At 45.7% G+C, this 22,964-nt stretch overlaps 1 protein-coding gene and 1 long non-coding RNA gene across 6 annotated transcripts in view; one reads left to right on the top strand and one right to left on the bottom strand.

The window, feature by feature from the left end:
• Nucleotides 1–6,995: 6,995 nt before the first annotated feature.
• Nucleotides 6,996–18,468, bottom strand: LOC133477702 (uncharacterized). Of its 2 annotated transcripts, none has more exons than XR_009788456.1 (3): nucleotides 18,096–18,468; nucleotides 7,325–7,433; nucleotides 6,996–7,244 (listed from the first exon to the last, which is right to left on the bottom strand). It is a non-coding gene; the product is annotated as an uncharacterized LOC133477702 (long non-coding RNA). The 2 variants fall into 2 exon arrangements; XR_009788457.1 differs by lacking the exon at nucleotides 18,096–18,468 and adding an exon at nucleotides 14,794–15,325.
• bmal2 (basic helix-loop-helix ARNT like 2) overlaps nucleotides 17,381–22,964 on the top strand; it is a 38,345-nt gene continuing 32,761 nt past the window's right edge. For 3 of the 4 annotated variants that reach the window (XM_061772752.1, XM_061772753.1, XM_061772750.1), the window contains exon 1: nucleotides 17,381–17,834. In XM_061772752.1, the coding sequence (XP_061628736.1) occupies nucleotides 17,777–17,834 (58 nt within the window). In that variant the 5' untranslated portion in view covers nucleotides 17,381–17,776. The remainder of the gene's footprint in view (nucleotides 17,835–22,964) is intronic. The other variant, XM_061772754.1, reaches the window with a different exon arrangement.

Raw genomic sequence — 22,964 nt, 5'->3', positions numbered from 1 at the left:
GTTGCCTCCACCTTTGAGTAGTACCAAGGATAAAATGCACGTTAGCCACCCACTTTGTCCGACGATTCAGTGGGTTTCAGAGAGATAGAGGGAGGGGTTGATGATGTTGTTGGAGTATTCCTTAATGCAAGTTTCATCTCTGAAAAGTTCCATTTGAAAGGAGGACTTGAATGTAAAGTAGAGCGCAAGTGAAAGCAATGGATCCGGGTTTAGTTTATGGGCAAGGTGATCATTTTTATATGCAGCTAAACTGAATGGACATCTTCATGCTACCTCTCCATGTCATACACTGCCAGAAAGGAGGGGCAGATGTTCGCCCAATCCCTTGCTTTCTACACCCTCATCCTCTTTATCGTCACCATCATCTTCGCGCCAGCGTCATCTTTGCAGGTTCATCTGATCTCAGCCAGGCAGGTGAATAATGAAAGATGCATGAGCTTGACAAATGGCATTGAGGAAAGACAAAGGTACAGTATATGCACCCTGAATTGGCAATTGTATTATTTGCCAAATAACTATATTCATTATTTGAATAACGACATTGATTTCCCTTCATGATGTTTAGGGATGTTCTAATCTCACATGCTCAAGTGTTTGGTTGTTATGCTGACACATAGCTTTGAGAGCAATTGTTTTGACTGCATGACCGTCAGGGCGCACATAGCTTTAATATTCGTTCATTTTCTATTGTGCTTCTCCTGATTAGCGTCGCGGGTGAGCTGGAGCCTATCCCAACTATAACTATGGCCAGCCAATTGCCCATATGGATTTCACATGACTCACTCAACCTTAATATGCTTTAGATAGCTTTTAACATAGTACATGTAACTTTAATATGAACACTGTCATGATTAGTAATCGTACTGTTTTGGACTGGACCTAAAAGCAGACGGAGGCAGAGGAAGTAGCTGAGGATGGTTTATTGAGGAATAGTTCAGGGTCTGGGTTTCCGAGGCGTGATGTTGGTCCGTGAGAGACAGGTGCGCGGCCAAGGTGGTGATGATTGCTGGAGAGAGTGAGAGAGAGAGAGAGAGAGAGAGAGAGAGCGAAAGGGAGAGAGAGAAAGGGAGATGCCTTTCCTTTGCTCCCAACATACAGTAAAGGCAACGAAACACATACTTTTTTCTCAGTAAATGATTACACCACTGCATAAATTTCACAACATGCAGTACAACCATATAATGGAGCAGCTAGCATCCATCCATCCATCCATTTTCCGTCCCGCTTATCCTCACTAGGGTCGCAGGCGTGCTGGAGCCTATCCTAGCTGACTCTGGGTGAGAGGCGCCAACCAATCGCAGGGCACATGAAAAACAAACAACCATTCACACTCGTATTTACATCTACGGGCAATTTAGAGTTTTCAATTCACCCACCATGGATGTTTTTGGGATGTGAGAGGAAAACCAGAGGACCCGGAGAAAACCCACGCAGGCACGGGAGAACATGCAAACCTTTTTTTTTTCACAGTTCTGAGGACCTGGGTCCTCAGAACTGTGAGGTGGATTGTGCTATCCAGTCGGCCACTGTGCCGCCCAGCTAGCATCTAACCAACAAAATTTATCTCCATGAATTTTTATCTTAGTTTATTGTCTGTGTTCAGTCTGTGGACCCAAAAATATAAACAGTGGTCCCTTTAGTTGCTCCTGAATTCTTCAATTGAAGAAATTGAACATTAAGATAATGGTAAGTGTTTAGTACGGTATACAGTACTTCCAACTTTGTGTTTGGGGAAGGCCCTTTACCCCTCCCCACATTGGTCAGAATTGCATCATTTTAGCGATGAGAGAAGGAATCAAGGAACCCAAAAACTTCAATAAGTGTTGTCCTGTCGCCAACATGCAATTTCTCTCAAAAATTCTGGAAGAGGTAGTGACAGCACAGATCCAGACTCCGCTCTCTCTTAATAACTTACAAACCCCAATTGCAATGAATTTGGGACCGTGTGTAAAACATAAATAAAGAATGAATACAATGGTTTGCAAATCCTTCCATCCATCCATTTTCTGTACCCCTTCTCCTCACAAGGGTCGCGGGCGTGCTGGAGCCTATCCCAGCTATCATCGGGCGAGAGGCGGGGTACACCCTGAACTGGTTGCCAGCCAATCGCAGGCTACGTCTTACTGGGCTTCTCTGAAAAGTCGGAAATGAATCAAGCATAATATTCAACTACTAAAACAATTTTTTGCTGTTCAGGAATGCAAGTATATAAATAATTATAATTAAATATAATTTGAATTATTAATCAAGAAATATTCATGTGCTTTATCACATCTGTGATTTTCAAACAGTAGTAGGCTATGCAAAACAGTCGCTAAATTGAAGAATAATACAATGAAACATTTAAAACATGATCCAGTAGAACATATTCGGATGAAAGTTATGCATATATGCACATATAATTTTTAACTTGTCCTCTTCAGCTGCAAGGCCATGTAGAATGTCCTGCCTTTTTTTTTGCAGGAACAGTTTTGCTGTGTAACAGGGGAGTTTGAAATACTCCTTCTGTTAAATTGTTTTATCCATCCATCCATTTTCTGAGCCGCTTATCAGCACAAGGGTCACGGGCGTGCTGGAGCCTATCCAAGCTATCATCGGCAGGAGGCGGGATACACCCTGAACTAGTTGCCAGCCAATCGCAGGACACATATAAACAAACAACCATTTGCACTCACATTCACACCTACGGGCAATTTAGAGTCTTCAATTAACCTACCATGCATGGTTTTGGGATGTGGGAGGAAACCGGAGTGCCCGTAGAAAACCCACGCAGGCACGGGGAGAACACGCAAACTCCACAGAGGCCGGGGCCGGGGATTGAACCCTGGTCCTCAGAACTGTGAGGCAGACGCTCTAACCAGTCGCACACCGTGCCACTTTTATTTTTTTTATTATTATTACTTTTGTTAATTATTCTGATGTTTACTGAAAATGCAGACAAAAGGGGACACAGAGGGACAGAACGGACAAGGGGAACAGGGGTGTGAACTAAGTGGCTGACACGGAGTGAATGTTGACTCCCGCTCCTTCCTACAACCACAGAGGTTGATCCCAATCCCGAGTGTTTTTTTTTTTTTTTAAATCCCGCCCAATGCCGCTCACTCCAACTCCCACAGCGATTGATATTAATCTTGAGTGATCAATGTTTAGCTCAATGCTCATGGGAAATGTTCAAATATCAGTTTGATTAAAGTATAACTGCATAGTTTTTCACTCCCGTCATGGTTTCCACACCCATCAACTCCCGTCTCATGGTTTCCACTTTTCACACAATTCCCACTGACTTTACTATCACAATTCTCACTCCCATACGCTCCTGATGGCCATCGCTCCCGCTCCTGCCCAATCACGTGACTGTTAGTGAAGTTCACTCCCGTGGGATTCCCACGGAACCCACGGGACCCGGTGGGATTCCCGAAAAATGTCAGCCTCTTGTGTGAACCACAGCAAAACGATATTTAGACAGTTAGATCAGGGGTGTCAAACTAATTTTTGTCACGGGCCACCTCGTAGTTATTGTTTCTCTTGGAGGGCCGTTATGGCTGTGGACCCATATGAATATATGATCGCCTCATATTACATATACACAAATTGATGGATAACTACTTTTGAAATCAGAAGCCAGTAAAAACTGTTTGTTCGACTATCAGTATTCATTTATTTAATTAATTAATTAATTAATTATCGGTAACAAACAAAATGCTTGCAATATGTCAATATTTTTAAAAGTGAAGAGAATTTGCAATTTTGGTATTTTAGCAGGAAACACGAAGTGGATCCACAAGATTTGGTTTCGCGGGCCACATAAAATGATGAGGCGGGCCAAATTTGGCCCTCGGGCCACCAGTTTGACACCCTTGGTCTAGATATTTGACTACAAGTGACATTACAAAGTCGAATCGCATTCTTATATGTGGACGGGGCGACACCTGGTGAGGACATGCAACAACTAACCAATAGGATGAGAGATGACAAACAAGGGCAGAGTAGGACAGGATTTGGGGAAATGAGCGGGCCCGGCCCCCTCCACCTGCAAGACCGCCCATCCCGTGGGGAATCAGTCAGGGGGACGCCACCCAATCCCAAGGACCAAGGGTCGTCCCCCAGCCCGACAGAAGCACTCCGACCAGCCCCAGGGGAGGGGCAAGTGTACCGAACCACCAATCCCACCCACCCTCACAGAGCACACCCCACCTTCCTGTTTTGAGCTTGTGGCCTTTTGCTTTGTGGGGTGCGCGCCAGGGCTCGGCATTTTGACGCGGGTGAGGTCTTTGCACGGCGCCGGTGATTTTTGATGGATGGTGCTGTGGAGCGCTCGTTCCTTTTCCCGATTTTCACCGGTGGGGCGCAGCGTTGGTGTTTGAGGTGCTGTGGGACAGCATTTGTGTAGGTTTTGTCCCAGTTCACTGTGGTGTGGGGTTGCTGCGGTGGGCTTTTAGCTCGGTGTTGATCTCCGGATCCGGTTGGGTCTCTTGAGCATGTTTCACAATCTGCTCGATTTCCCAGGTGGCTGCCCCAACAAAGCAGGAGGAAGGGAGGATGAAGCGAGCTTGTCGGGGGTTAAGGCGTTAGGTGGAACGGAGCTAGGCAAGGTTCTTGTGATCAGTCCAGATGACAAACGGTGAATCAGACCCCTCCAGCCAGTGCCTCCAGTCCTCCAATGCCCAGATGATGGCCAGACGCTTTCAGTTGCCAATGTCATAGTTCCCGTTCGCCAGTAGATAGACGACAGGAAAAGAAAGCACAGGGATGACGTTTTTGGGAAGAGCGGTCCCGCTGCAAGAGAACGGCCCCCGCCCCAGTGTCCGAGGCGTCAACCTCCATCACGAACTGAAAGGAGGGGTCAGGGTATTGTAGGATGGGAGCACTGGTGAACAGGGTCTGTTCGAAGGCTTGGGATGCAGCCGGGGTCCACTTAAACGGAGAGCTGGTGGAGGTAAAGCTAGTGAGAGGAATTGAGACTTTACTATAATTGCAGATGAAGTGGCGGTGGAAATTGGCGAATCCCAGGAAATGTAGTTCTCTGCGGGTGGTGGGAGTGGGCCAGTTAACGACTGCTTGGATCTTGGCAGGGTCTGGTTGCAATTGTCCTTTGGCAATGATATAGCCCATGAAGTGTACGGAGGAGAGGAGGAATTCACATTTTTCTGGTTTGACATACAGGCGGTTCTCAAGGAGGCGCTGATGAACTTGGCGCACATGACTGCGGTGTTCTTCGGGGGAGCGAGAGAAAATTATGATGTCGTCTAAGTAAACAAAAACAAACCGGTTCAACATATCGCAGAGGACGTCATTAATAAAGGTTTGGAAGACAGCGGTTAATCCGAACGACATGACCAGGTATTTGAACTGTCCGAGGGGGTTATTGAAAGCAGTTTTTCATTGATCCCCCTCTCTGATACAGATGAGATGGTAGGCATTGCGTAGGTCCAATTTGGTGAATATCTGGGCGTCACAGAGGGGTTCAAATGAGGGGTAGTGGAGATCTGTTTTTAACTGTGATGTCATTGAGTCCACGGTAATCAATGCAGTGGCGGAGAGTGGTATCTCTCGTCTCAAAGAAGAAGAAGCCGGCCCCTACTGGAGAAGAGGAAGGCCAAATGAGTCCAGAAGCCAGAGCGTCACGGATATAGACCTCCATAGTCTTTTTCTGAGGCCGGGAAAGGTTGAGAGACAGCTGGCGGGAAGAAGGTTGATTGCGCAGTCATAAGGCCGGTGGGGAGGTAGTGAAATGGCCAGGTCTTTACTGAAAACAGGGGAGAGATCATGATATCCTGCAGGCACCCGTGAGAGGTCGATTGGTGTGGCAGGCGGTGGAGGTTTGCTGGAAATAGTGGGATGTCCTCACTGTGATTTCCAGAGATTAACAGGGTCAACGGAACTGTTTGGTTGGTGAAAGGGGAGATAACGCGCCAATCCAGGGCTGTAACTTTCTTCGGTGATTGGAGTGGTTTGCGAGGGAGTGGGAGTTGATGTGCCAATCCTTTGTGAATGAAATTATCATCTGCACCGGAGTCAATGCGGGCAATAACGGGTGTGTTGTGAACGGGACCAAGAATACATGCGGGAACGGTCATATGAGAGGGAGAGCTTTGGGAAGTGGTAGTTTGGCTCACCACGGCGCTCTTGGGTTGTGGTGAGCCTGGTCTTTTGGTCTCAAGGGGTATGTGGAAATGAAATGGCCTGATTTTCGGCAATAAATACACAGTCGCTGGGTAAAACGGCGCTGCCGTTCTGGCGGGTCTAATCTCGTGTTACCAAATTGCATGGGCTCATCTGGTCCAGTGAGGGGTGACGAAGAGGCGGTCGGAGGTTCAGAAGACGGATGAGGTGCTGCTGGATAGTGAAATGAGATCTTTGAGTGAGGAGGATTTGTACCGGGCAGCGAGCTAGTCCTTCAGCTGCTCCGAAAGCCCATTTAGAAAAATACCCCTTAGTGCGGCATCATCCCACCCGCAATTATTCTGAATTCGACTGAATAAGAGGCAACGGAATTTGCGCCCTGAGTGAGCGTAAGGAGGCGGCTAGTGGCTTCTCTGCCCTGAACAGAGTGATCAAAGACTTTCTTTAGTTCAGCGGAAAAGGAGTTAAATGACACGAGTAACAGGGAAGAGTTATGCCCTAACGCGATTGCCCACTTAGCTGCTTTTCCGCGTAGGAGGTTAGTGACAAAATCGACTGGATTATTCGGTGGGGTACCTGAACTGTTGTAAATTGAAAACTAGGGAGCAAATTAGGAGGAATTGGCTGCATACACCTAAGTCCACAGAGTCGGGCTCGAGCGGAGGAGCATGAGGCTCTTTGTACGGGAGGCGAGATCGATCGGAGGCTTCAGGCTCGGAAGGAATACTTACGGGAGGGTGGTCGGACTGCATTTTGGAAGAAAGTAGGGAGAATTGTTGCGTGAGAGAGTGTAATGATTCCATAATCTCTTGGAGAACTTTATCCTGTCTTCCAAAATGGGCGCTTGTCTAAGCGCCTCCGAGGTTGCTGGGTCCATGGGGGCCAGAGTATTTTGTCACGATGCGATGGTATTAATTATATTAAACTGGACCCAGAAGCAGGAGGAGGTTGAAGAAATTTGTGGAGAATGGTTTATTGTGAAGGAAGTCAGAGGTGGATCCTTGAGGCATACTTGCGGGTCATTGAGACAGGGAGCGTACGACAGGCGGTAGTGTGAGCAGGCTGGACGGCTTGGCGGGGTCGTGTAAGAGGTCAGCAAGGCAGGGAACACGGAAGGAGCACTGAGGACAAGGAAGAACATGGATGTCAGAAATATTGCAAGGACTGGCGTAGCTTACGTGTAAGTTGAGAGCTGTTGTACCACAGGTGAACGTTAATACTCTGGCAGTGGAGTCTTGGATCTGGCAGGCTTAAATGCAAGTGATGAAGGCTGATTGACAACAAGTGTGTGGCCGAGGTGGTGCTGATTACTGGGAAGACAGAGAGAGAGGGTGAGAGAGAGAGAGAGGGGGGGGGGGGGGGGGGGGGAGATGGGCTCAAAGCACCACCCAAGCTCCAACAAAGGAACTGCAGGGCACAACTCATGACAACAGGTTATAGTAACATATCAAATCACATGTTCTTCCAGGTGTTTCGACACGAAAAGAGAATCCCACTGCACCAACTGACAGTAGCAATGCCTTGCTCATTTTCCCACATCCTGTCTTGCCCTTTTCTGTCCTCTCTTATCTTGTTCTCTTGGTTAGTTGTTGCATTTCCTCACCGGGTGCCCCCACCACCCTCACCCACCAATCTTCAAATAACTGTTGTAATGTTAGTTGTGTTCAAATATCTAGACTGTCTCACTATTCTTCTGCTGTGGTTCTCACCCCTAGTCCCCTTGTCCACTCTGTCCCTCTGTCTGTCCCCTAAACCCTTTTCTCTCCAGCTGCATTTTCAATCAACATCAGAATAATTAAAACATTAAAAATAAGCAGAGGGAGTATTTCAAACTCCCCTGTTGCACAGCAAAACTGTTCCACCACAAAGGCATACACAGATGCCATTCATCAAGGCCAGGCAGCTGAACAGGACAGGTTTATAAAAAAAATTAAAAAAACAAAGCACAACTCAGACAGAACATTACAGTTGTATGACTGGCAATCCCCGAACCCGTTGGTTGACACCAACGGTGAGGGATGCCGTCAAGCTGAAGAAGGAGTCCTTTCGGGCCTTTTTTGCATGTGGGACTCCTGAGGCAGCTGATGGGTACCGGCTGGCCAAGCAGAATGCAGCTTTGGTGGTTGCTGAAGCAAAAACTCGGGCATGGGAGGAGTTCGGTGAGGCCATGGAGAAAGACTTCCGGACGGCTTCGAGGAAATTCTGGTCCACCATCCGACGTCTCAGGAGGGGGAAGCAGTGCACCATCAACACTGTGTATAGTGGGGATGGGGCGCTGCTGACCTCGACTCGGGATGTTGTGAGCCGGTGGGGAGAATACTTCGAAGACCTCCTTAATTCCACCGACACGCCTTCCCATGAGGGAGCAGAGTCTGGGTTCTCTAAGGCGGGCTCTCCTATCTCTGGGGTTGAGGTCACCGAGGTGGGTAAAAAGCTCCTCGGTGGCAAGGCAAGGGGTGGATGAGATTCGCCCGGAGTTCCTCAAGGCTCTGGATGTTGTAGGGCTGTCCTGGTTGACACACCTCTGCAACATCGCGTGGACATCCGGGACAGTGCCTCTGGATTGGCACACTAGGGTGGTGGTCCCCCTTTTTAAGAAGGGGGACTGGAGGGTGTGTTCCAACTACAGGGGGATCACACTCCTCAGCCTCCCTGGTAAGGTCTATTCAGGGGTGCTGGAGAGGAGGGTCCGTCGGGAAGTTGAATCTCAGATTCAGGAGGAGCAGTGTGGTTTTCATCCTGGCCGTGGAACAGTGGACCAGCTCTACACCCTCGGCAGGGTCCTCGAGGGTGCATGGGAGTTCGCCCAACCAGTCTACATGTGTTTTGTGGACCTGGAGAAGGCGTTCGACCGTCTCCCTCGAGTGGTCCTGTGGGGGGTGCTTCGGGAGTATGGGGTACCGAACCCCCTGATACGGGCTGTTCGGTCCCTGTACGACCAGAGTCAGAGTTTGGTACGCATATCCGGCAGTAAGTCGGACTCGTTTCCGGTGAGGGTTGCACTCCGCCAAGGCTGCCATTTGTCACCGATTCTGTTCATAACTTTTATGGACAGAATTTCTAGGCGCAGCCGAGGCGTAGAGGGCGTCCGGTTTGGTGGCCTCAGTATTGCATCTCTGCTTTTTGCAGATGATGTGGTTCTGTTGGCTTCATCAAGCCGTGACCTCCAACTCTCACTGGAGCAGTTTGCAACCGAGTATGAAGCGGCTGGGATGAGAATCAGCACCTCCAAATCTGAGATCATGGTCCTCAGTCGAAAAAGGGTGGCGTGCCCTCTCCAGGTCGGGGATGAGATCCTGCCCCAAGTGGAGGAGTTCAAGTATCTTGGGGTCTTGTTCACAAGTGAGGGAAGAATGGAACGGGAGATTGACAGGCGGATCGGTGCAGCGTCTGCAGTGATGCGGACGTTGTATCAATCTGTTGTGGTAAAGAAGGAGCTAAGCCGAAAGGCGTAGCTCTCGATTTACCGGTCGATCTACGTTCCTACCCTCACCTATGGTCACGAGCTGTGGGTCGTGACCGAAAGAACAAGATCCAGGATACAAGCGGCCGAAATGAGTTTCCTCCGCAGGGTGTCCGGGCTCTCCCTTAGAGATAGGGTGAGAAGCTCGATCATCCGGGAGGATCTCAGAGTAGAGCCGCTGCTCCTTCACATCGAGAGGAGCCAGATGAGGTGGCTGGGGCATCTGATTCGGATGCCTCCCGGACGCCTCCCCGGTGAGGTGTTCCGGGCACGACCCAGAACACGCTGGAGAGACTACGTCCTTCGGCTGGCCTGGGAACGCCTTGGGATCCCCCCGGAAGAGCTGGATGAAGTGGCTGGGGAGAGGGAAGTCTGGGTGTCCCTGCTAAGCGATAGAAAATGGATGGATGGATGACTGGCAACAAGGGGAGACACAGGTTCATTGTACCTTCTGCCATCTAATGTAAAAGCATTAAATGCCCCATATTTTGACAATTTAGACCTCCAAAGAGTGGCTCTTTAACATGGACTTGGTATAAAAGTGTTCATTTCATTTAAAAAAAACACCTTGGTTTTGTCATACCAGTGTCCAGAAAAGCCCCCTAACAGCTAACTTTTTCTCTTTGACCCACCTTTAGATCCACTTTGTTCATATTTGGCGAGGACTGAACCCCTTTCCTCTGATTAATTGCCTCCGTGTAGAAGACCCACTTGTGAGTGCCCACGTGTTTATGTTGACAGCGCTGGTCCGGGAGTGGAGAGGGAAGGCGCAGGGAGATCTTCGAATGACCTGATTTCAGGCCTCCCGGCAGAAAAACGTCTTGAACTCAGGAATGCTGGACGATTTTAATTCATATTTCAGGTTCACTGAGGCCCCATGAGCCAATATTACATCCCAAATACGAGAAAAAGTTAGTTTGGTAAAATACGGCACCTATAAATTGTTCTGCTTGTCTCTATACAGATGGATGGAAAAATGATTATTGTATAATAAATAATAATTTAAGAAAAAATTAAGTGAACTTTGATACATTTCTTTGGCACAGCTGATGATCTCGCACGGCAACTAACAAAAAGAGTGCTTTGAATTTATTTACTGTATATTCGAACATCTGCATCGGTTGCTAATGATTACACTGCGTTAAACTAACATAGTTTGTATTATATTTAATTATTTTTCAGGAAACGAGGGGAAAATTACAGCAGTTTACCACATTTTAATATTGTGCAACTGCAATATAAGTACTTTACCCCCCAGTACTTTAGGGATACTTTTTACCCCTCCGAGGGCAGTTTTTGGACTTCCGAAACCAATCGTCAATGGGAGAGAGCTGATAAAAAATTTTCAGGTGCACTTTGCCAGTCCAAGGACACTTATGGCCACTCCGAGGGCACTCTTGGCAAGCTCCGAGGGCACTTTTTGCAGCACACATAGGGGCACCAAGGGTAAGAAAGGGGCACATAGGGTAAAAAGTGGCGAGGCACATTTCCCACAGGGCCCCCTGGTTCAGCCATCTCTGGGCGTATTCATGGTCAAAGCAGGGCCAGCCCTGAGCATAGGCGACATAGGCGGGCGCCATCTGCTGGAGGGGCGCACTGCCAGCGCCCTCGTCCTCGGGAAAAATAATTAAATAAAATCCTAAAATAATTTGTGACGCCCACTGGCACCCACTTTACGTTTCTGTCTTGAAAATAACAAATAAAATAAACTAAAGTAACTATGGTTGTCACTGGGTAAGTCACGTCACATGACGTGAGGGCGCATCTCAAGTCAGCGAATGAGTGATCAGTCAGAACAGGACAGGTGATTTTTTTTTTTTTTTAATTTCCATCATGAAAAGGACAGTTACGCCCCCGGCCGGGCGCAGAGTTACGCAAAAGAAGAAAAGCAGGCGAGGAAAAGAAGTCAAAAAGGTAGCGTTATGTCAACATATTTTTGACCCTGGGTCCAAGGTAAGGAAGTGTTCCATTTGACGGGTTTATACGCAGTAAAATTAATGTTAATTCAAATGCCTTACAATATGATAAATAACTAATTATGCTGCTATAATAGCCATAGATAAGAAAGTCTGGACACTCTTTGAACTCACCGCACTGCTCCACAAATCCATGTCACGTGGTTTATGGAACGATCGGTCTTCAAGGTACAAAAACTTTCATCACAACTATAGTGATCTGCAGGCTTCTACATTTATTTATATATTTATTTATTCAAAAAGACAAGTTTTTCTAAATTTTTGCCATTCAGGCGATTACATTTTTCTCCATGCAAGTTCTCCAGCTTCAGAGAACATCCGCTCACATGCCTTTTATGGACATTTTATTCACCGTGTGTTATGATGTAATGTAATATTTAACTTGTTACTATAGCACATTGTACAGTTTGTATATGTATTTGCTTCTATTTTGCTTTGTTTTACTCTACTGTCTGCAGCCAGGTTGGCATTGCAAATACTTTACCTGGATAAGGTTCAATAAATAAATACAAATTACGTAACTTCATGGACAGCTCTTAGTCCGTTTTTAAATACAGCTGTGTGAAGTATTTGGTATCTGTAAATGTGTTTGGATGAAAAAAAACAAAAACAAACTGTACATTGGAAATATTTATTTGTCAACTCACAAACACAGACAAAAAGCCGGACTTAACTTCCTCTTCTTGCACTATGGCAAACACAGCATTTTACCACAGGCTAGAGGAGCTGCTGCCAGGGAAGTTATTTTTTTTCTTCCCCCGTAACTGACTGGATTAGACCATCAGAGCTTCCGCCGGCCAGCCTCACACCGGTGTTCGTGGCCCGGCCGAGGAAGACGCACACAACCGCTTTGGCTTGGACCTCCGCTCCTTAGCAGGACTGAGGCAGCCAGCGGTGGACCTTGCCCCTGGGGCGGCGGCGGACCTCCCGGCAGTGGACTTCGCCACTGAGTCTGCTGCTGCGGTTCACCGCCGAGCCATAAGCTCGGCGAGCACAGAGTTCAGTCTGCTCCTTGTCTACCAGGTGCGGCTCAGTGGGAAAATGTAAAGATCGGTGTTTGGAAGTTTCGCTTTTCAATGTATTTTAATCGTCTTATTTCTAGCCTTGCATAATAACGCCTCATCCTGTCATAGCGGCTCTTTGATGAATAATTCAACGCCTACAGAGGTCTGTCAACCAATGAGCGTTCGTCAGCACAGCCCGCCCCCTCAAAGAGTTCCTGGTCGCTCTCGGAAGACCCTACCCGCTAGGAGGAATGAAAGATTACAGGGGGAACCTTCCGTACCCTGGTAGTTTTTTTTGGTGGGGACACAGGGGGAACTCAAGCTACCAGGGTAGCTAGGACAGTTCCTGCAAAGGTTCCTGCGGTAGGAAAGCCCCTCATGACAGTCTGCCATCTTGAAACTACAGCCACTATAAGGGACAAGCAGCACCAACGCAGAATAACTACGTGGTTCCCTGCGATTCAGTGCAGAGATTGAGACACCCGAGGAGAAAATCAGTTTATTACCATACACTGGCAAGTGTGCACTATTGCAGCAGCATAATACATGATCGGAATGGATATGCAATGGAGACAGTTACACAATCGACAGGAAAGCGAAAAAGGCAGCGGAGCATTCAAGAGGATAAACATCGGGCTAGCCTTCCCGAGGACGAAGGAGCTCATGAGAGAAAAAGATTTTAGAAGGGACGTTGAAGTTGCCAGATTTGGCCTCGACAAGTAATCAACACTGCCCAAATCAACCAAAAGCTAACTTTGTTTCATTCGGTTTTGTTAGACAGTGTTGTTTACCATAGGCAACATAACACAGAAGGGCCAACTGTCCCATATTAGCATGTGTTCTGACAAATTTTACTACTTCTGCGAATCGACCTACCGGAGTATGAATTAACAGTTTTATCTGTCAATTTCTGCTAGTGCACTGGGAAATAACTACTATACCCTTTCAGTTTCAGTTGGGGTTCCAGCAGTAAATGCTCAACAAACTGACAACGGCTTGTAAAAATGAAATGGGAATGGCACACCAGAAAAATGTTTTGGGGCAAAGGTTGTGATAGGACAACTAGGCAAACCAAAATTCTTTCATTCTCACCCGGCCTATATACAGACACAAATGATGTAATGCCGTTTGTAATATTTATGAAATCACGAACCTCTTCACCTCAATGAACACTCCATGAAGTATCGGATGACATCTTTTTGGTATTTTGATACACTAAGGCGATGCAGTTTTGTTTATGAAATCACAAGCTTTTTTTACCTGAGTGAACACTCCATTAAGTATAGGATGACATCTTCAAGGTTTTTGATATACGACGGCTACCGTTGTTGCAATACGTGCAAGAAAAAGTGAGGCGCTTGAGGGCACCATTCGTTTGAATGCAACACACAATTTCAACGCTAGATGGGAGTAATTTCTACACGTCTGTTTAACTGTCCACTTACCACTTAAATGACATTCTGAAATTGGCTGCTACTCAGGATTTGAAGCCTGATTTTGATGCACTTGTGAAGGCTAAAAGATGCCAAGTGCAAAGTAAGTCTACTTCATATAAAATACTGTGCCACCTTTGCACTGTGAAGAATATAGTTCTGTGAAAATGAACACTACTGTAGAAATATTTTAAGACACTGAATATTGAAAAATGTCAGTTTCGAAAGAGTGTGGTTTGGTGGGGGAGGGCCTCATGATAGAAAGTATATGCTGCAGCCTGCTTACGTCACCAGCGCCATCCAAAAAATCTGGCCAAAAGAGATGAAGAAAAAGCGTCTTAAGCTGTATCTCAACAACTCAGTACGATATTGTTCGATATTGTATTGTATTTAGATACAATACATGACAATGAGTTTAATTCAACTTTAAAAAGAAGCCGGTGAGGAGCAGAGCACGGCAGCAGAGCGCGCCAGTGTTCACGGAACCGGATTCAAAAGGACGTGACGTGTCCGGGACGTGTTTTTGTCGTTTCCAAATCTAGTACGACACATCGCTCGATTACCCACAATGCTTGGTTTCCGGCCGCCATTACTGAGGGGACGTTGAGGGCAAGCTTCTAGCAAACAGCATTATAATTCTAAGTCATGTATGCATTCTGATTACTGTATACTGTATCTTGTCTCAATAATAAGGTTCATGATGGATGTAAAGGTTATATTGACACCCTATAAACTGTTGTAAGGACACATCTGGAAAAACACAAGTTAGTCGGAGGGAAAACTTACTTACGTACCAGTAAGACGTACAGTATGTGTGGCTTCGCTTGTTGAAATTTATGGTCAGTCAGCTTAAGCAATTCTTTACGCCCACACAATGTCGCTGAAAATGGCGACCACGTCGCTGACCCACATGCTCTGGAACGGAGGAAGCTGAAAACAATCCTTCAAAGTAAACTGCCCATGCTGGGTCAAGTTATGCGGCCACAACGGGACAAAAGAATGAAGTAGTTGCTCAGGCTCCTGCGGGGGCCCGAGTGCTGGCGACGTGGCCACCATTGCCGCCGTGGCAGCCGGACAGCGAAACGAGGAGCCGGCAGGTGCACCCCGTGTGACTGGCATGAGGAGACGGGTGTCCACATTCACAACCGCCACTGCCATGGCTCCCGTGGATCAGAAATCCCACACGCTGACGTGAGATGGCTGATTCACGGTCAGTAGAATGTCAAACTACTGGACATATAGTTTTAATCGTGGATCATCTCTCGAAATAACCTTCGTCTGTTACTGTGATTACAGTTACTGCCGGTATCACAAAGAAGGATTTCTTGTCTCTGTTCGACCAATTAGAGCAGCTGGAAACAGCACAACTGTTTACCATTGTTCTAGACACAATAGTGCTACCATTAGCCTCAGCTATCTCAGTGCATTGCAAATCAGTCAACAGCACGAAATCTATTCTTCGTTTACAAAGGCATCCCCTCAGACATGGTTGCCGTTGCACATGGCACCAATAGGTGACATCACAGAAGAGGGAAAGTCTGAACTATTATTGATTTCACAGGGTCGGGTAAGAGAAATTCCAACTCAATCACCGTGGTAACAGACTCTGTGAAACTACCTTGCTTTTGGATGCTAAATCCTGACTTTCTACCGGTGTACCGACACTGGGTCCCACCTGAAGTAAGCTTGTCCGTTTCTCCACGGCGTATCTTTATTCTCTGGCCAATATCTTAAATCTCACATGACTGACGTCGAGATTGGTGCATTATCAATATTTATTTATTTATTTTATTTGTTTTGCTATACTGTGATTGGCTGGCAACCAGTTCAGGGTGTACCCCGCCTCCTGCCCGATGACAGCTGGGATAGGCTCCAACATCCCTGTGACCCTAGTGAGGAGAAGCTGTACGGAAAATGGATGGATGGATGTTTTGGTATGGGAGTTTTGTGTCGATGCAGAGCATATTGCATAAAAGCAACAATGTGCCCATAGGTGGGAAAAGTGAGTCACCCTCACAGTTCTAAATGCCTGTTAACTGTAATCCATCCATCCATTTTCTTTACTGTTTATCCTCACTAGGGTCGCGGGCGTGCTGGAGCCTATCCCAACTATCTTCGGGCGGGAGGTACACCCCGAACCGCTCGTCAGCCAATTGCAGGACACATATAAACAAACAACCATTCTCACTCACATTCACACCTACAGGCAATTTAGAGTCTTCAATCAACCTACCACGCATGTTTTTGGTAAGTGGGAGGAAACCGGAGTGGTTAAATGTAATGCAAAAAAAAATATTTAAATTTAAATCCACAGGGTTGAAAGTCCATCCATCCATTTTCTGAGCCGCTTCTCCTCACCAGGGTTGCGGGTGTGCTGGAGCCTATCCCAGCTGTCATCGGGCAGGAGGCAGGGTACACCCTGAACTGGTTGCCAGCCAATCGCAGGGCACATAGAAACAAACAACCATTCGCACTCACAGTCACACCTACGGGCAATTTAGAGTCTCCAATTAATGCATGTTTTTGGGATGTGGGAGGAAACCGGAGTGCCCGGAGAAAACCCACGCAGGCACAGGGAGAACATGCAAACTCCACACAGGCGGGGCCGGGGATTGAAGGCCGGGTCCTCAGAACTGTGAGGCTGATGCTCTAACCAGTCGGCCACCGTGCCGCCAGGGTTGAAAGTGATTGTGAAATTGTTAATCTGAACTCATATTTAATGTTTTATCAAATTATGAAAGTTTCTACTTCTCAGACCGTGATCAGTCAAATTCAGGGGTTTTCAAAGTACTGGTTATCTGCTCCATTATTTAATCTGGCCTTCTGAGCACTGACATTATCAAGAGTCACTAATATTTGTAAAATTAATTTAGTCGATTTTCCTAAAATGGGTTAATGAAATGTATTTTTTACATGTTATTATTTTGTATTAATTCTCTTATTAATTAATAATTACTTTCATACCAGTTCAAGGCCTCTCGCCCAAAGATAGCTTCGCTCACAGTTCTGAGGACTGGGGTTCAAATCCCGGCCCCGCCAGTGTGGAGTTTGCATGTTCTCCCCGTGCCTGCGTGGGTTTTCTCCGGGCACTCCGGTATCCTCCCACATCCCAAAAACATGCATGATAGGTTGATTGCTGACTAAATTGCCCATAGGTGTGAATGTGAGTGCGAATGATTGATAGCTATCCCAGCTATCTCCGGGGCCGGGATAGGCTCCAGCACGCCCGCGACCCTAGTGAGGAGATGAATGAATTCTGTTGACCCACAATTCAAAAGCAGTGTCTGATTTTCATCAAAAAGTTTAATATTACTTTTGTCAGATTCAAGTTATTTCTGTGACTACTGTGGGATTCTCTTTCATTAACAGAGGTGTACCAGCAATTTTATCCACATGTAGTTTGATTTCAATAAATATTTTCAGTTTTCAGTGATAATTACCAGCCCTTGAGCTGAATGATAAAGAAAACAAGGAACACTGTGGGTAGGGGGTTTCTGGCGACACTATGGTGTGACAGTATGGGGGAGACACGACCGACGGTAATCCGGTAGGAGGAGACAAGTGTCATCTTTTCCGTGCTCTTGCACTGACAAACCGTCCATAATACAGAGGATCCCCTTGTGTTGATTGTAGGAAAACACGACAGCTGAAAAACAATGCAAATTTTATTGTGTATTTAACTCCACGTCTTAGTCAAGACATCGGGTATTAACCGGCGTTATTCGACCGCCACATCTATGAATTGGAGTCGTGGGCCCCAGCGCACCGGCTCCAGCCATGGCGGCCAGGCATACGGCCGCTGGCGGCGGTGACACCGCGGACGGCGAAACGGCAGGTAATTGACTTCTTTTATATATCATATTTGTAACCATTTTGAGCTTTCCTACGTTCGTGGCTGGACTTGTCGCGTTGGCGTTTATCAGGTGAGCGAGGTAAGCGTTGTCGTTTACGCTTGTTTATTCCACAACGGTTTACCGTAACTTTGCGTCATTCCCAAAAGTAGGTCAGTAGATCAGTAGAGCAAAGTCGCCCTTTCGACAGTTTATGCAACGCTTAACTATATTCCATATTTCCAGAGTATTGTGTGGAAGAATACCTTGTCGGCCAGTCAATTGCCATCATTACATTTGAAAGGAAAGGCAAGCGTTTTCCAGCAGCAGCCTGAAAGACGAGCAAAATGCAGCGAACGTTAGCATAGCATCGTAGCGAGGCCTGTTTATCGGGTCGAAAAAAAGTACCCACTTTAGCTTTTTCGACACTTTAGTAGCCTATGTTAGGTCTGACACTGCAATCTCATTGATTTATAAATATCACTAATGCAAACGTAACATTTATCGTATGTACTGCATTGAACTAGTATGTCCTTTTATTCAATTATCGATAACAACAATAGTTACATTATATTATTATTATTATATTAATATGTAAAGTTAGAAAAACCACAAAGCTGGGTATTAGCATTAGAAACATAGACAATCGTGTTCGATATAGCAGCTGCATGTCTAAAATACACACACTGTTATTATGACACCATTCGTGGGAAGCAATATGTAAAGACCTCCGCAAAGAATAACATGACGAGTTCAGGTTTCCTTAGCCTGAAATGTGAAATGTCCATTTAGTGTATTACGTTGGAAACGTTTTATGCGTTGTCATGCCTAACGTGGACAAATCTTGACAGCCTTCAGCAAATATTTGACGTTTGTTATTTTGCTCTCTAACAGTATAATTTGTATTGAGTTTAATCAGGTTCTTTCTCATGGTCATGGTTTCATGTTTTATTTTTTATTTAATCTATTCAGTTGGAGAATGTGAAATTATGTTTAAGTTAAACAGTGGTTAAGTTGTAATTTAAATATATATATATATATTTTTTTTTTTTATTATTATTTTTTTTTTTGTTTGTTTGTTTTATTGTTATTTTTCAAGATGTTTTATTTTTATTGTTTATTTTTTTCCTGTACAGCTGTTAGGTCAAGCAGAAAGGAGAATCTGTATCCTTTTTATGCCGGAACAGTTTTACTCTGTCGCAGTGGACTTTTTCTTTTCTTTGTATTTTGATGGATATTTATTGAGAATTACACTCGTTCAGTCGAACAGAACAAGGTTTTTAAAGGGGAGTGACAGAAAAAACAAAAAGGAGAGCGTTAAAGGTAACTAAATAATATAGGAAAAGACAACAAAAGACAAAGCACTAGCTGTAAACAAGATGAGGAATGTAAAGCATTATATACCGAATGCAATGACACATTGAATTAGAGTGTTGTATGGGTAAGTAGTGCTACACCATATGAGGGAAGGACAGGACAATATAGGAAAGGACAGGGACAGGAGGGGAAGCATGCAGAACAGGGTCGTGGACCCGGCTGTACAACGGAAGTATGGTGGAAGTAGCTATGTATATTCTAAACATCTATAGGGCCAGTGTGTAAGGGAGGGGATTACCCAAGAAATTTACATAGTTATGTTATTCGTTGCTTTGAGTGAGTGGTCACACACCCAGCGAATAAGTCCCTAGGTTGTGTGTCTGTTTGACACATGCAAGTGAATTGACACCGTTCTGCATGCACAATAGTCAGAAGTGTCCTGTAATTGCTGTGTCTGCACCGCGGGTGCTGAGCACCCCACACCACCCAATCGAGAGGCGTGGTCGGTCCCAGAAGTCCACCCGAAAGTGGCCTGGTGGACGGGACACCTCCCACCACCGAGGTGCCCCGAAAACTGGCCACCAGGAGTACCTTCTGTTGTTGACTGTTGTTCTCTGTTTGAGTAATATCACTAGATTGAAGCTGTTATAACATTCCTTACTACAAAATTAGTAAAAAATATGTATTAGGGGTGGAACAAGTAGCAAAATCCACAGTTCTGTTTTGTTTGTTTGTTTTTGTTTTGGGGTCACTGTTCATGGTTCTGTTCGCTACACGTTAACTCTTTGGAAAATTTTATGTCTTGTACTTTAGGTCGGGTCGCAGGGGCAACAGCTTCACTCATTCACTGCCAGCCGTTCCCTGAGCAGGGAAGCCCCAGTCTGCCAGCCATTTTCGAGCAATTTCACTCATTTTTCGAGAGAGAGCTAGCGCATTTTGTGGCTGCAGCATAAGTTCTTGGCTCCTCGCGGCATGAGATGAGCAGGCTGTGAGCCACCGGCTCACGGTGGCTCACAGCCTGCTCATCTTGGCATATCGAGACATATTCGACTTGCTGCTCATTCCACGACATCGTATGTGCTTTTAAATGGCTTTTTGTTTTTGATAACGGTCAAAAGACAGTATATGTATAACTACAATCATCCAAAATACCTGCTGTTGGCCCATATGATGATACTTGTTTTTACTCTATATGTTTGAATGTTAGAATTTTTTTAATTTATTGATTTTTTATTACCTTGGAGTTAGACTTTACACCGATTTTATCGGGTTTATCGGTATCGGCCGATAATTAGCATTTTATGCTGATTGGCTGATCAGTTTTAATGTCATAATTCGCCGATCCAATCAATGACATCATTGATCGGCTCCGCAAAAGACATTGACTCCGCCTTGTCATGTGTCTTTTGACGTAGTATTGGAAATATCTGACGGCCAATAAAGTTATTTTAAAAAAAACAACAAAAAACATGTCGCCGGTGTGGAACAGACAACACGTCTGAGACAGACAACACGTAATGCCGAATCAAACTCCAAGACACATTTGCTCTTTCACAATTACACTGTCAGACTACTGCAATAAAATCTTGTATTCCGATACCACCGCATGCCGTTTTTTTTACGATCATTGGGCTTTATCTTGTCAACTCAAATGCGACCGGATACACTTGTTACCGTGGCGATGACAACAAGAGTGGATTGCGCCGACTGTATTATAAGGACAAAATGGGGAAAAACATGTGTTGGTGGTCACCGGTGCTCAGGACAGTAGAGGATGTTCATTTAAGGCTTGCTTGAGGTATGTTCCCATACTTTTAATACGATACAGCTCGCAAGCAGGCAATAAAATGTTATGTGCCTAGCAAGCTAGTGGTATCACGAACGGTTGGACGTAAACATGCCGCCGTTCTGTTGCATCATGCTCTAAAGTTTCGGTGTGGGTGAAGTAATTTAATTAAAAATAAAGTAGTTTAATTACAGTAGGTTATTATTATTATTTCTGTCACGTTATGTTGGTTTGACCTGACTGATTAGAATACACGATCTGACGAGCAGTGATTTCCAACCTTTATGGAGCCAAGGAACATATTTTACAATTGAAAAATCTCACGGCACACCAACAAACAAAAATGTCACAAAAAGTGGATACATTCATTACTGTATGTACTTCCTGCCAACTAGTAGAAGACCATTCATTTCTTCTGTCTGTCACTATGCCTCACAGGCATAAATAGAGGAACAAAGATACATTATTTATTGTAAATATAATTTTTTGAGCCATTAAGTACACAAGTATATAAAGTAAATGAACAGGTCATATAAATAGACCCTTTCCTCCATGTTGTGATCGGATCGGTGATAGGTTATCGGTTTTTTAAATTCGGTGATCGGCCCCAAAAATCCTGATCGTGTAAAGCCTACTTGGTGTATTGAATGTCTATAAAGTCTCTTTGGCCATGAAAAGTTTAAGATCAATTTCATTTTTAAATATGTTTTCTATGAGGCAACATGATAATTTTCTCAACATAGCATTTGAGACTATTGTTAATTTAGTGTGCAGAGGAATTGTTACTGATTAAGATGACATAATGTAAGTATTTGTTTTTGAGACACTGTATTTATTCCTTATTATGCTGAGAGCCACCAATGGCTCAGAGCAGCTTGGGCTTCATCCATCCATTTTCTGAGCCGGTTCTCCTCACTAGGGTCGTGGGCGTGCTGGAGCCTATCCCAGCTATCATCAGGCAGGAGGCGGGGTACACCCTGAACTGGTTGCCAGCCAATCGCAGGGCACAAACAAACAAACAACCATTCACACTCACAGTCACACCTATGGGCAATTTAGAGTCTCCAATTAATGCATGTTTTTGTGATGTGGGAGGAAACCGGAGTGCCCGGAGAAAACCCACGCAGGTACGGGGAGAACATTCAAACTCCACACAGGCGGGGCCGGGGATTGCACCCGGGTCCTCAGAACTGCTGACGCTCTAACCAGTCCTCCACCATGCCGCCAGCTTGGGCTTCACTTTGGGATTTTGCTCGGGTGAAAAACGTCTGCTGAGATGTCAGATTCTTCTTTAAAGGCTTCTTTATAATCGAGTGGACGGCGACCGCGCTGACGTCACTAAGGCTGTCACGCGCGTAGTTTGCCTTTTATACTTGAGCGCAACCCACGCGCGCAGTTTTTAAAAGGTACTGCAGTTCACCTCCGAGTCGGGGGTGTCGCTATGGCTGGTATTGGCTAGGACACCGCAGGGTGGAGTTTCCTCTGCATTTTTTTGGCCATTTGCGGTAGCCGTTTTTACTTTCCTTTCCGTAACAAGGAACAAAGCAACAACAATGGCGACCGTGGAATAGTGTCTGCTAGAACAAATGGACCTAGATGACCAGACGATACGTTTAATTATGCTGCAAAATCGATCGAGAAGGCGGCGGTGTAGATGGTATGTAGAACCAAGGGGCACGCTGAGTACGTCATCACAGCATATGACTAAAACGGACCAATCACGAGAGATGATCTCCGCGGCGTTCGACACGCAGCAACAATTTTTGCTGTGTGCGTATCAAGCTACGCAGAGGGACCGCGTGGGGAAATTCGTCGGTCACGTGATGAAATGCGGGCGTGTCGGCCACGCGACCGTGGGAGTATAAAGAGGCCTTTACTCTTCGACTTTCTGGAGCTTCTGCGCCGCGTATTTCAATTTATCCTCATGTTTTGTCTGGTAGTGCCGTCGTAGATTAAATTCCTTAAGTACAGCAACATTAGCGCCACAAATAAGACACACGGGTTTACTGGCAATGTCAGTAAACATATACTC

Source organism: Phyllopteryx taeniolatus, chromosome 5 (genome assembly GCF_024500385.1).
Source record: "Phyllopteryx taeniolatus isolate TA_2022b chromosome 5, UOR_Ptae_1.2, whole genome shotgun sequence".
Classification (NCBI taxonomy): domain Eukaryota; kingdom Metazoa; phylum Chordata; class Actinopteri; order Syngnathiformes; family Syngnathidae; genus Phyllopteryx; species Phyllopteryx taeniolatus.
Note: the sequence above shows the minus strand (reverse complement) of the source record. Positions and strands in the feature narration are given on the sequence as shown.